The sequence below is a fragment of the Odocoileus virginianus genome, chromosome 31 (genome assembly GCF_023699985.2).
Source record: "Odocoileus virginianus isolate 20LAN1187 ecotype Illinois chromosome 31, Ovbor_1.2, whole genome shotgun sequence".
NCBI lineage: Eukaryota > Metazoa > Chordata > Mammalia > Artiodactyla > Cervidae > Odocoileus > Odocoileus virginianus.
The window spans coordinates 16,527,780-16,539,805 of NC_069704.1; the positions used below are offsets into that span (position 1 = coordinate 16,527,780).

Below are 12,026 nucleotides of genomic sequence, written 5' to 3' on the forward strand. Positions count from 1 at the left end.
AAGCAATAAGAGTATTCTACAAAAGAAGAGACTATATTGAGTGGTGGAAATCTAGGAGGACTTCATGTAAGATGGTGTTTAAGATGAGTCAAGCTTCCTGAAGGAGTGGTATTTAAGATCAGTCCTGAAGGATTTTAGAAAATGGAATTTAGTGCAAGCAGAGAGACTCACAAGAGTAAAACTGGAGGTATCAAACAGTGGAGAGTGTTTGGGGACCATCAAGTGAAGCAGTTTCCTTAGCACGTCTGATACATTCAGGCAACTGTGGAAGGTGAAAGGAAGGGTACACTGAGCCAGGCTACAGAGGGCCTGGTTTGCTGGGACACAGTATCTGTCTCAGTCTGGTGGACGAGACGCTGAAGGTTTGATAGCTGGGGGTGGCTGTAGTTGTGGTTTGAGAAAGACAATTAGGAAGCTGTGTGAAAGTGAAGGAAAAGGAGGGGCTGATCAGGGAATGCTATGTTTTTATTAGACTAGAGACAACAGAAGGAGTGGGGTTCAAAGCCAGAACAGTCATTGTGAGGGTGGAGAGATGGAGGCTGTGCTTAGTAAATTTGTGAAATATTTTCTAAAATGAAAAAAAAAATAACAATTTCTTTTCTTAAATAATTTATTTTCAATAAATTAATAGTTAAATAGCAAATTAGAATCAATGATTAAAAACTCACAAAACATCAACAAATAAAATCTTTGGTTGGTACCTCTAATCACATTCTACAAAGCACACTGATTCAATTTCAATTAAAAGGCATATGAAGAAGATCACTGAACATTATTGCTAAGAGATGAGCCTAATAATAAGATGCTTGTCCATTTCCAATCCTAAAATCCTTCATGGCTGAATAGACTGGATGCTGGGTCAGGAGATCTTACACTATGTCCTGGGTTTCCACTAACTGTCCATGTGACCTCTACAAAGTTACTTCAAAACCCTCTGGACTGTTATCTCCTCTGTAAAGTGAGGAGTAGAACTAGCCAATCTAATGATCTATATAAATAAATGGACCTGTTATACTTGGTTTCTGGAAGCTTTCAGCGGTGTCCATAGCAGAACAAGTAATAGAGAAGCATAGATGATATAATTGGTCTAAATTTTTCTGTTGGGTTCAAATGATCCGTAAAGAGATGTTCCATGGGTGAACTATAATTCACTTGAACCATAAATTCTTACTGTTGCAGTCACCAAGCTGAAAATACAGGACACCAAGGAAAGCTGTGGAGTGAGTTTAGAATTAGCTTCCAGTCTCATGTGTACCTTGCCAAGCTTCTGGTACACAGGTACCTACAATTCCTTTTGACAGTCACTTTAACCTAATACAACTTGACAGACCAAGACCCAACTTGCAAAAGAACTAATTTAAGAGATGAATTACATTAAGAAATATATTAAATGTTTATTCACTTATCATAGGAATTTCCTGCAGAGTTTCTTTAAAAAACTGTTCCCCTCATTTAATTGAATGATACTCAATCTCCTCATGACTTTTCAGCGGCACTCAGTTACATTTCAGTGGAAAGGCCCCCTGTGCACAGCAGACAAGGCCCCAATAGCAGAGAAGTGCACTCACTCTGAGAAGAGCAGTAAAATCCTGTGTTCACACAAAAAGGTCTTCTCTGCCTTCCTCAGCTACAGTTCAAAATGAGGCTACTTGTGGCTCAGTGGTAAAGAATCCACTGGCAATGCAGGAGACAGACCCAGGTTCAATCCCTGAGGTGGGAAGACCCCCCAGAGGAGGACATAGCAACCCATTCCAGTATTTTTGCTGGGAAAACCCCATGGACAGAGAAACCTGATGGGCTATGGTCCATGGGGTTGTAAAGAGTCAAATATGACTGATGCACAGCACAATACAAAAAGACTGTCAAAAGTGTTAATGTGATTTAATGCCAGATGAGAGAATAAGCAATATTACTCAATTGACAACCATCACCAGAGTTTTGAGATGTGCTATCACGTAGTAGTTTGGGGATGAATTTAAGTCCACATAAGCTCACGAGAACACAAAAGCTCATGAGAAAGAAATGCAAATTTGGGGAATCCCCTGGTTTCTGTGTTTATGTGTTTCTCCGTACTACTCTGGGTCTGTGGGGATGTCTATTGAATGCAGTTTAAAGAAAGGACCTACACACAAAAATGCACTGTTTCTTTTTTTAAAAATTATTTTATTATTCTTGTTATTTATTTTTATTTTTTTTTGGCCATGCTACACAGCATGTTTTTTGTTTTGTTTTGTTTTTCATTTTCTTGGGCTCCAAAATCACTGCAGATGGTGACTGCAGCCATGAAACTAAAAGATGCTTGCTCCTTGGAAGAAAAGCTATGACCAACCTAGACAGCATATTAAAAAGCAGAGACATTACTTTGCCAACAAAGGTGTGTCTAGTCAAAGTTATGATTTTTCCAGTAGTCATGTATGGATGTGAGAGTTGGGCTATAAAAAAACCTGAGCACTGAAGAACTGATGCTTTTGAACTGTGATGATGGAGAAGACTCTTGAAGAGTCCCTTGGACTTCAAGGAGATCCAAACAGTCAATCCTAAAGGAAGTCAGTCCTGAATATTCATTGGAAGGACTGATGCTGAAGCTAAAGCTCCAATACTTTGATACTCCAATCCACCTGATGTGAAGAACTGACTCAATGGAAAAGACTCTGATGTTGGGAAAGATTGAGGGCAGGAGGAGAAGGGGATGACAGAGGATGAGATGGTTGGATGGCATCACCGACTTGATGGACATGAGTTTGAGTAAGCTCCGGGAGTTACTGATGGACAGGGAAGCCTGGCATGCTGCAGTCCATGGGGTCACAAACAGTCAGACATGACTGAGTGACTGAATTAACTAACTAACACGGCATGTGGGATCTTAGTACCCTGACCAGGAATCCCACGTCCCCTGCATTGGAAGTGCAGAGTCTTAACTACCACCAGAGAAGTCCCAAATGCATTGTTTTGATAAATGTATTGTGCCATACGTATGAATGCTGTGGCGAGTTTAATGACATTATGAACTCGCTATTTTGAGAATGCCTCATCCAGATTTCTTCTGATCACCAAACCAAAGAGGCTCATTTCAGCCTTTCATAAATTGAATACCTTCTTTCTAGAGAGGCAGAAAATTTCAATTCCTCTATTGTGTATACATAATCTCAAGCCTATCAATTTCCTTCCTGTAGTTCAGAAGGTTTTAAAACTAATGTTCTGTCAAGAACTTTGGGAAGTAAAATGTTCCAGAGACAATCAAATGACATTATTTGTATTCTGTGCTTAACTATGGGATTCATTTTTGAATCCAAGCATCATCACGGTGGCATACAGTTGTGAGTTCTGCCAGATCCACGCTGTTCATCCTTTTGTGGGCACCGCCCTTCCCAGTGTAAGACTGAGCTAATGCTCCCCAGCAGGGAAGACAAGTCACTCACCCATCATTCATTTGAGTCTGGTGTTACACTCCAATTGTCTACTCTGAACCTTTTGTTAAGCTCTCTGTTAAATGAGCTGTTGAATGGTAATATTTAGATTTCCATCATTCTATTTGAATTTTACAGGTCTTAAATCATCAGGAACTAATGCTGAATTAAAAGTTTTCAATACCTGACATGTGAAACTAAAGGATTAGGAAAACTATTTTAGTTAACTGCTTTTCCTAAGAAAACCATGAACTCTCACAAATTATCACGTCCTTTCCTCTCATAGGTATAATCCACCATTTGTCTTTAGCGATAACACATATACTCGTGGTCCAATGCAAGTGACACCTCACATTTCCATAGAGATAGAGGATGCAGAGCTCTCCTGCACGTATCTTCTGCCTTCTTGTGGTCCTCTTGTGTCAGAAGGGTCTTTTATCCACAGATTCCCCACAAGTCTCCAGGCTGGTTTCTGCAAGGGCTATCTTTTCATTTGTCTTATGCTGTTCACCCTTGATCAAATATGCCTCATTTTTCAGAACGAACTTTAAAATATGTTTGGAGGGTGGCATTTTCTACTCATCCATCTGCGATCCATTATAAGGAAACTCTTCTTACAACTGAAAACATATTACGTAAAACAGTGATTTTCAAACCAGTTTTTAACGTAAGGGTCTTTTTTCCCCCAAAAACAACGTCTTATGCAGGAACCTGGATTTATAAAATCGACAGATACAGACTGCTCTGCCTGAAGCCCCAAGGGAAGGGGATATACGGCCACCTCCCTTTTTTGCCTCCTTTTAGCATTCTGCAGCTGACCCTGAGATACCTCCTATGAAGCTTGAATTCATGCCTCACAAATTATTCACCATGCTGACTCTGGTACTTGCAAAAAGGCTGTTGACAGCTAGTGACTTCTGAACCAGTGCTGCCTGGGGTCACAACAGCCAGAGCCCCACTATTATGGAATGTGGTGGCTTGAGCCGGGTGATGGAACCTGGTAGTCACCAAGAAGAGTCCTGTCTGGCAGGTGGGGTCCTTGGGGGAAGAGGCCCAGAATGTTTCCTGGAGCGGCCACTCCTGTTTGCTGTAGGCTCTGCTCTCCCAAGACCTTCACCAGGAAGTTGATATACCTCATGGCCAGGCGAAGTGTTTCATTTTTGCTCAGTTTCTTGTCCGGAGGGTGAGTGGGGATGAGCTTCCTCAGCTTGGCAAAGGCGCTGTTGACATTCTGCTGCCTCCACCGCTCCCTGGTGTTCGTGAAGATCTTTCTGGTCATGTTGGAGTTCCTGAGACAGGAAAGAGATAGGGCCCTGGGGGCCAGCACCTTGTCAGAGGCCTGCTGGGAAGCCCACGTCCTGCCAGGAGCTTAAGTTGTTCATCTTCTCCACCCAGATCTTAGGGGATGTGCTGCCTCATTTCCAGGTGTTGTGGGTCTTCCTGTGACAAGAGAAGAAAATGTGGCAGAAGAAAGGGCAGGGTGAGAACACCTCCTGTCAGCTTTTCTCGCCCTGGTTGTTTCACAGCCTCCAGGTAAAAGGGTGGTTTTATGCTAAGACTCCCATTACTTCTTTTATAACCAACTCTTCCTAAGTGTTCAGAATCAGGCACAGTGTAGGACTGAGCACACATGTGAATAAAACATATATTTGTTAATAGGGAGTTGAATTTAGACTCTTTAAAGGGGGGGAGGGGGACTGCGATCCTAGGTTTCATTTACAACATGACATCTGGAATGAAGAAGATGACAGCACTACTCTCTTGGCTGGTCAACTTTATCTGCAGGATTGGGCGCACTGTGTAAGAGCTAAAATGTCTAGGCCAGAGCACAGTTAGAGGGGATGAACAGGGTGATAAAGAATCTTGAAGCTCAGTTGTATGAAGAGTAGCAGTGGGGTTATTTAGCATGACAAGCAAAGAAAAGGAGTAGGTGAGGGGTGACAATTTGATATGGGTGCTGCAGGAGATAGCCAGGCTCCCCAAGGTTGAATTTGGATGATTTTTCCAGCCGCAGGCGAGGTGACTATTATCACGTATTGCCAATCCTAATGGTGCCATTTGGTCCTCTGAGAGGCACGGGCCCCTTTGTTCAGGTGGATTAACATATATCAATGGGAATGTTTATGGCACATCAGGAAATAGGCCAAAACCCAGCACCAGATGTTTGGTGCCCTTGGCTCATAGCTATCGGTTTGCCACCTGCCCCAGTCTCAGCAACCTGGGCAGAGGGTCCCTGCCTGTTCCCCACACCACCACCCCCGACCCAAAGAGTAGTAAATATTCTCAATCCCATACCTATCTGTCCCATGAGTTCCCTCCTTACTGTCTTCTTGCGTATTTCTACACAATCTTTAAAGAGCAGATGAAATCCTCTTTTCCATTCCTACAAACCCTTCCAGGCCATCCCAGAGCCTCCCATATCCTTCCCTTGCTGAACTCCTGCAGGTAGGCAAAGGCTATTAGAGAATTAAATAAGTTTAATATTTGTAAATCACTTTCAACAGTGCTTGACACAACAGTAATGGCTATAAAAGTGTTGAGGAATAAATACAACAAAAATGTTTATAAATAAAAATGACTTGTGAAATACTGAGTTGTGAGTACTGGGGTGAAGGTAATATCTTGTTTTTCTATAACAAGTCTGGTTATACAATCTCTCGGCTCTTGCTACCTTTGTTCCTTTATTTTAAACCTTCCTGTAGACCTGCTTTGCGCTAGGCCTGCTCTGCTAGCTGGGTTTGTGGACTTGGCTGGATGGGATACTTGTGCTCAAGGAGCTTATTGGATGGCCTGATGGAGAAGGTGGCACATACAGAAGAAATACTTAAGAATCACAGGACAAGGTTCCACACACCAAGGGTCAAATCTAGAGAGAAACTTGCTGACTAGAGAAAAGTGTCAAAGAATCATGTCAATACCAAAATGATCGGGTCAACGCTGCTGAACTTTTCCCTAAATTCTACCTTTCTTCTACTTTTATCTGGGCTTTTCTGAGGATATGAGGGGCTTCCCCAGTGGCTCATTGGTAAAGAAATCTGCCCGCAATGCAAGAGATGTAGGAAACTCAGATTTGATCTCTGGGTCGGAAAGATCCCCTGGAGGAGGGGATGGCAATCCACTCCAGTATTCTTGTCTGGAGAATCCCATGGACAGAAGAGCCTGGTGGGCTGTAGTCCATAGCATCACAAAGAATCGGAAATGACTGACTGAGCACGCATGCATGCACACACAAGGATATGAGTCTGTAGGTGAACACTGAGTATCTGACATGGGTTACAGACAAGCAACATATGGAATATCAGGAAGTTGGCAGGTGCCTCTCAAAATGCCAGCTTCCTTCCATAACTGTTGTTTGTGTTAATGGCCCACCATTGCAGGAAGGAGTTGGAGGGTTACCGATTGGCACCTATGGTATGAAAGGGCGGGCCCATTTTATTTGAAAAGGACCTAAAGAAGTGATTTGTTGAAGCCCTAGTGACTTGTGAGAAAGAAGATCCTTTTCTAACTTAATAAACACTTGGAACTTCTGCTCCAGAACTTTTCTTCTATTCCAGTGGCCCTTGACTTGGGCTGCTTATTGGATTCACCCAGGCTGCACCCCAGACCAATTTAATAAAAGTTTCTGGGGGCATCGGTATTTTTTAAAACTCCCCAGGTAGGTCAGCTTGGTCCTCTAGGAAGCAGATGTCAAGCTGGAGTTGGATGTACAACTAGCAGTTTATTGGGAGTTAAGGCCTGTGAAAGATAAAAAAGAAAAGAAAGACTTGGACCAAGAATGTCTTCAGACTGCAGTGCACATCTGACACTTGCAAAATCAAAGCAGGGAGGCTGCAGGACTGGTCAGAAGAGCCTCAGGCTGTAATGCAGAGCTGGAAAAGTGGAAGCCAACCCAACAGGGAGCTCTGGGGCAAAAAGTTTGTAAAAGAGACTCTATCGGGCAAGAATTGCCAGGTCCTGGCAACGCTGCCACACTCACTCATAGGCTGGGGGCTACCTGAAGAACCCAGTCCTGAGTCCCGTCAGCACTGCTACTGATGGCTATCAGCAACTACACTCCTTGCAGCTGAATTGCAAGTTTCTTCCTGAAGTGAGGTATCAACAGTGCACCCCTCACATGATCTCCCTGTGTGGCTAATGCTAAGAACATTGCCTTACTCTTCAAAGAGGAGCTCTGAGACCTAGCAAAACTATGTTTAAGAAGGAAGCAGTATTTAGGGGATTAAGAATGACAAACTATTAATATTACGTAAAATATCAGCTAGAAGGATATATGCCCCCAGGACATTTCCCCATGCAGGTTCCTGTTGACTTTCCTGCTTCTGCCTGGGTAGGAGAGGCCAGTGCTGTGCTGAGAAGCCAGTGGTGAGCAGAATCATGGCAGCTCAAGTTTACTGGCTGACCTCAGACCCCCTCTGACTTTCTCCATCAGCCACTTAGGTTTACTTCCTCTATCTCTGGAGAGACACCCCGGTTGGATCCATGATTCAATACAGTCACATGTACTCCAAACTTTACTATCAACAATTACTGACCCTATGCGCCAGACACTCTACTGGCTGCTGGACACTGAGAAACCTCTGCCCTATGACATAGATGGGAAGTCCAGGGTCTGTAGGAGCAGAGAAATAGCACCTAACTCAGGCAATCCAGGGGACTTCCAATCTGAAAGGGGTCATACCCAAGGCCCCTTTCTGTGCTGAAACGCCATGATGCCCTGCCTTTGCCTTTTATCTACTAAAGTGAAAGTCACTCAGTCATGTCTGGCTCTTTGCGACCCCATGGACTATACAGTCCATGAAATTCTCTGGGCCAGAATACTGGAGTGGGTAGCCTATCCCTTCTCCAAGGGATCTTCCCAACCCAGGGATCGAACTCAGGTCTCACACTGCAGGTGGATCCTTTACCAGCTAAGTCGCCAGGGAAGCCCAAGAATACTGGAGTGGGTAGCCTATCTCTTCTCCAGTGGATCTTTCTGACCCAGGAATCGAACCGGGGTCTAACCTGGCCTTTGTATCTACAATGAGCATTGTCGGACCTGTATCCAACTATACCTAAAATATGAAAGTGTGAACCTAAATCAAGGGAATTTTTAAGACTATCCAGTTTTGCTCACATTAAAACAAGCTGTTTTGCAGCCAGGACTGTAGGAGTAAAGTTACTTTTAAGCTTCTCTTGTCAAAAGAGGCTTTAGCTTATTCACTAGTCCCATGGGAGGGTCATTTTCAAGCTGGGAAGAAAAGATTAGCCAGGATAAACTAACTGGTGTTCTCTTCTGAGACAGCTCCATCCTATTGTGAGAAGCAGAAACAGGGACGAGAGAAGGCAGGCTTCTGAAGCAGCCTTGCCATTCTAGGAGGTGCTTAATAATTACTTGTTGATTTATCCTCAAGTGTGTTACTCTCCTTCTCCACATTGGGAGATAAAAATCAGTGATTCAACAAGCTGGAAAAACTCAAAGTAGAGGTCACTGGAAAATTAGTAAAGTATTTATTAAATCAAAGGAAAATGGCATTTAGTGTTTTTCCTGTTGCAAGTATTGATCACTGCAAATCCTGATTCAGAGTACTTCAAGAGCTTCAAAAATACTCCAGATGCCACAGAATCAGACAGCATCAGACAAATGTTGAAACAGAGGTGCAGTTCTTTGTCCCAGGTCACATAGCCCAATGTGGAAGAGCCTGTGTCCCAAGCCTGAGTCACCACTGACGCTGGCTGAGTCGGGGTCAGGGAAGCCCAGGGACAGATTTCATCTCAGAACAATTACTTCAAATACATAAAGGGAAAAGTCTTCTCAAAATAAGAAGTTAAAAGGCATGAGTTAAAATACATAGACACATAAAATAACCAGTTATACTTCATAGGTATTAGAATAATTCTAAAATGCAAAACAATAAAACCTATGCTTCACTTTTAACACATTAAATAATTAGATTTGTCACCATCATTTCTAACTGATGATTGGTAAGTGATTTCTTCAGAAGATCAGCAACATCTGTAACAAGAGTTGAAAGTGTCTATGATTTCTACTGATGACAAAGGCATCAGCACTGCTACTGCCACTGTAGTTTATTCATAATAAACTACATAAACATTCATAAATAAAGGAAATATTCAATTTAGATGAAAGATTAGTAGATAAAAAGATGTAATTTAGAACCCCCTGAGTTTTATCCACACAGGCCTGGGTGGGTAGGTGTCATGGGCCAAAGGTTAAGAATGCCTGGATAGGAGGAATGTCACAGTAAATTGAATAGGAATATAGGTGAGCACAAACTTCTGTTTATAACCTGTTACCACAGAAGGTAACAGGTTACTGGAGAAAAGAACAACATTATGCCCCTGAGAAGGTGACCACTACCTTCAACAGGTGCTGCTGCTTTCTCGTGTGGGTGTTTTCTGGACACGGAGCCCAGGTCAGCTAGAAAGACGGCAGCACAGAAGTACAGATACCTAACGTTCCTACAGTGGCCTGTGCCAGGCATTCAGGCTCACACTGCTCTTTTCTCGTAAGATGTCAAATTTCTCTTCCTGGCATTTGGTCCTGTGTATTTCTCTCCTCTTTCATCTCTCTTTGAAAACATGGCACAGAAGGACGGTAGTGAAGGGTGGTTGATACAGTTGGGTTTGGGGAAGGTGCCTAACCTCACACACCAGGCACAGGTTTGCCTTTAGAAGTTGCTATAGAAGTAACACAGGCTAACTCAAAGGAGGAAAAAAAACCAAGCAGTACACAAGCGATAAAGCAAAAAAAAGTCCCCCTCCCTTATCCATCAGCCTATTCAAACTCACTCCCCAGCAGTAGCCTTGGGGTGTGTTTATATAATATATCCTCTATAAAAAAAAATTGCAATACATGCTATTATGCAATTACTTTTTTCACCAGACAGCTCTGCATGCTGATATTCTAAACAAGTACACTGACTGCGAATGCGGATCTTCGGGCGGGCTCCCGGTGCACTGGGAGGGCCACCCGTTTCAAACAGCGCCTCTCTACACCTGCCTTCGCCGCCCACGCCCACCCGACCCGACCTGCTGCCCTTGACCGCTTCACTTCCCAGCTTTTCCCTTTTTCTAATTCTTGCTCCCCCTTGCCTGCAGCGCCTGCCCTGAGACTGAGTTCAGGCATTATGGAGAAACATCAAAGTTTCGCACCTGCCAGGTGTCCAGGAGTCGCTCACCCCAGCTCAGAAGCTGCCAAGACGGCCCTCGGAGACGCTCCGGGGTGTCTGGGACATCACATATCAAGGCTCAGCAGCCCCGCCGACACGCGCTAGGTGCCCGCCAGGCTCCCCCCAGCTGCACCACGGCCCCTGCTCCGCGGAAAACCCCCAGGTCTTCTCACCGAGTTCCCTTAGTGGCTGCCACCAAGTCACCTCCACACCCCTGCCCTCCGCGGCCAGTGCGGCTCGGACTGGGGAACTGAGCCAGAGACTCGCTGGCGCCCAACCCGAGCAGCGCCCCCAACCCTCTTGGAGTCCACGCACCTCCGCTCCCGCGCCGCAGTTGTCGCCCTCGCCTGGGCGCTGCGCCTCCGCCACTGCCTTTATAGACATCGCCTTTTGTCTGGGGACCCACGGGGCCCCTTCCCCGTCCTGGACTCCCGCAGGTCCCTCCCATGCCCACCCTCCATCCCCACATCCCCGCTTCCCGGGACCAGTCCACCTGTGTCCTAGAAACCGAGCAGAGGCGGAAGGAGAAGCCAGCTTTGTGTAACCTTTGGGGACGCCAGGGGGTCCTGACACTCACCCGGACTACAGCATACCCCAGAGGGCGGAGTGCAACTTACCAACCCTTTCCTACAGTGTCTAAAACCTCCGGAAGTGCGTGCCCCGCGGTTAACTCATCAGATGTCAATCATTAAGCCCCAATGAGTCTCCGACTGTAGTTCAAGAACCACTTACTCCAGAATCATGGGTGAGGGAAGGCATAGACCTCAACAGCCACAGCCAAGACCACCAGATCAGGTTTTCTGGGGATAAGGTTAGAAATCTGCCTTTTAACTAAGTGTCCCAGGAGATTAACATGCACAGAGAAGTTTAACAATCACTGCACTGGACAGATTTCCAGACCTATTCATCACATGTTCCACAGTGCCTCCTCATTGGTCTTCTTGCTTCTGTACTTTCCTCTTTCCATCTATTCTCCAGCATCACCCAAAATGATCCTTTTAAAACCCAAGTCAGGTTCCTGTTGCTTACTCAAAACCCTCCTCTGGCTCCCCATTTCACTAAAAATTAAGCTGAAGTCTTAACATTGGGTCCCAGATACCCTTTACCTGACTTGTCTATTCCTTCTCTGCCTGAGAAAAAGCTAAAGAAGTGTATTCAGCTCTAGCCACTCTGACCTCTGTAGTTTCATGAACTTTCCAGGCACCCTCCTGCCTCAGGGCCTCTGTTTCCACTGTCTGCAACACTCTTCCCTCAAAATCCAAGTAGTCCCCTCCCTCACCTCCTTTGATTCATTCAGAAATTATTACACTGAGTGTCTACTATGAGCCACTGCCTATTACAGGCACTGGGGTTCAAACAAAGCAGACACAAATTTCTGCCCTCAAGGAGCTAACATTCTTCAGGTCATTGCTCAGGTCTTCTCAATGAAGATTCTCTGACCACGAGGTCT

The 12,026-nt window shown here is 44.7% G+C and overlaps 2 protein-coding genes across 2 annotated transcripts in view; both read right to left on the reverse strand.

Moving 5' to 3' along the window:
• Positions 1-592: 592 nt before the first annotated feature.
• TAL2 (TAL bHLH transcription factor 2) lies at positions 593-4,776 on the reverse strand. The gene has a single exon (XM_020869457.2). It carries the CDS (start codon positions 4,684-4,686, stop codon positions 4,369-4,371), a length of 318 nt encoding a protein of 105 aa, XP_020725116.1. The 5' UTR covers positions 4,687-4,776; the 3' UTR covers positions 593-4,368.
• FKTN (fukutin) overlaps positions 4,758-12,026 on the reverse strand; it is an 88,886-nt gene continuing 81,617 nt past the window's right edge. The window contains exon 11 of the mRNA XM_070459349.1: positions 4,758-4,847. Within this exon, the coding sequence (XP_070315450.1) occupies positions 4,786-4,847 (62 nt within the window). The 3' untranslated portion in view covers positions 4,758-4,785. The remainder of the gene's footprint in view (positions 4,848-12,026) is intronic.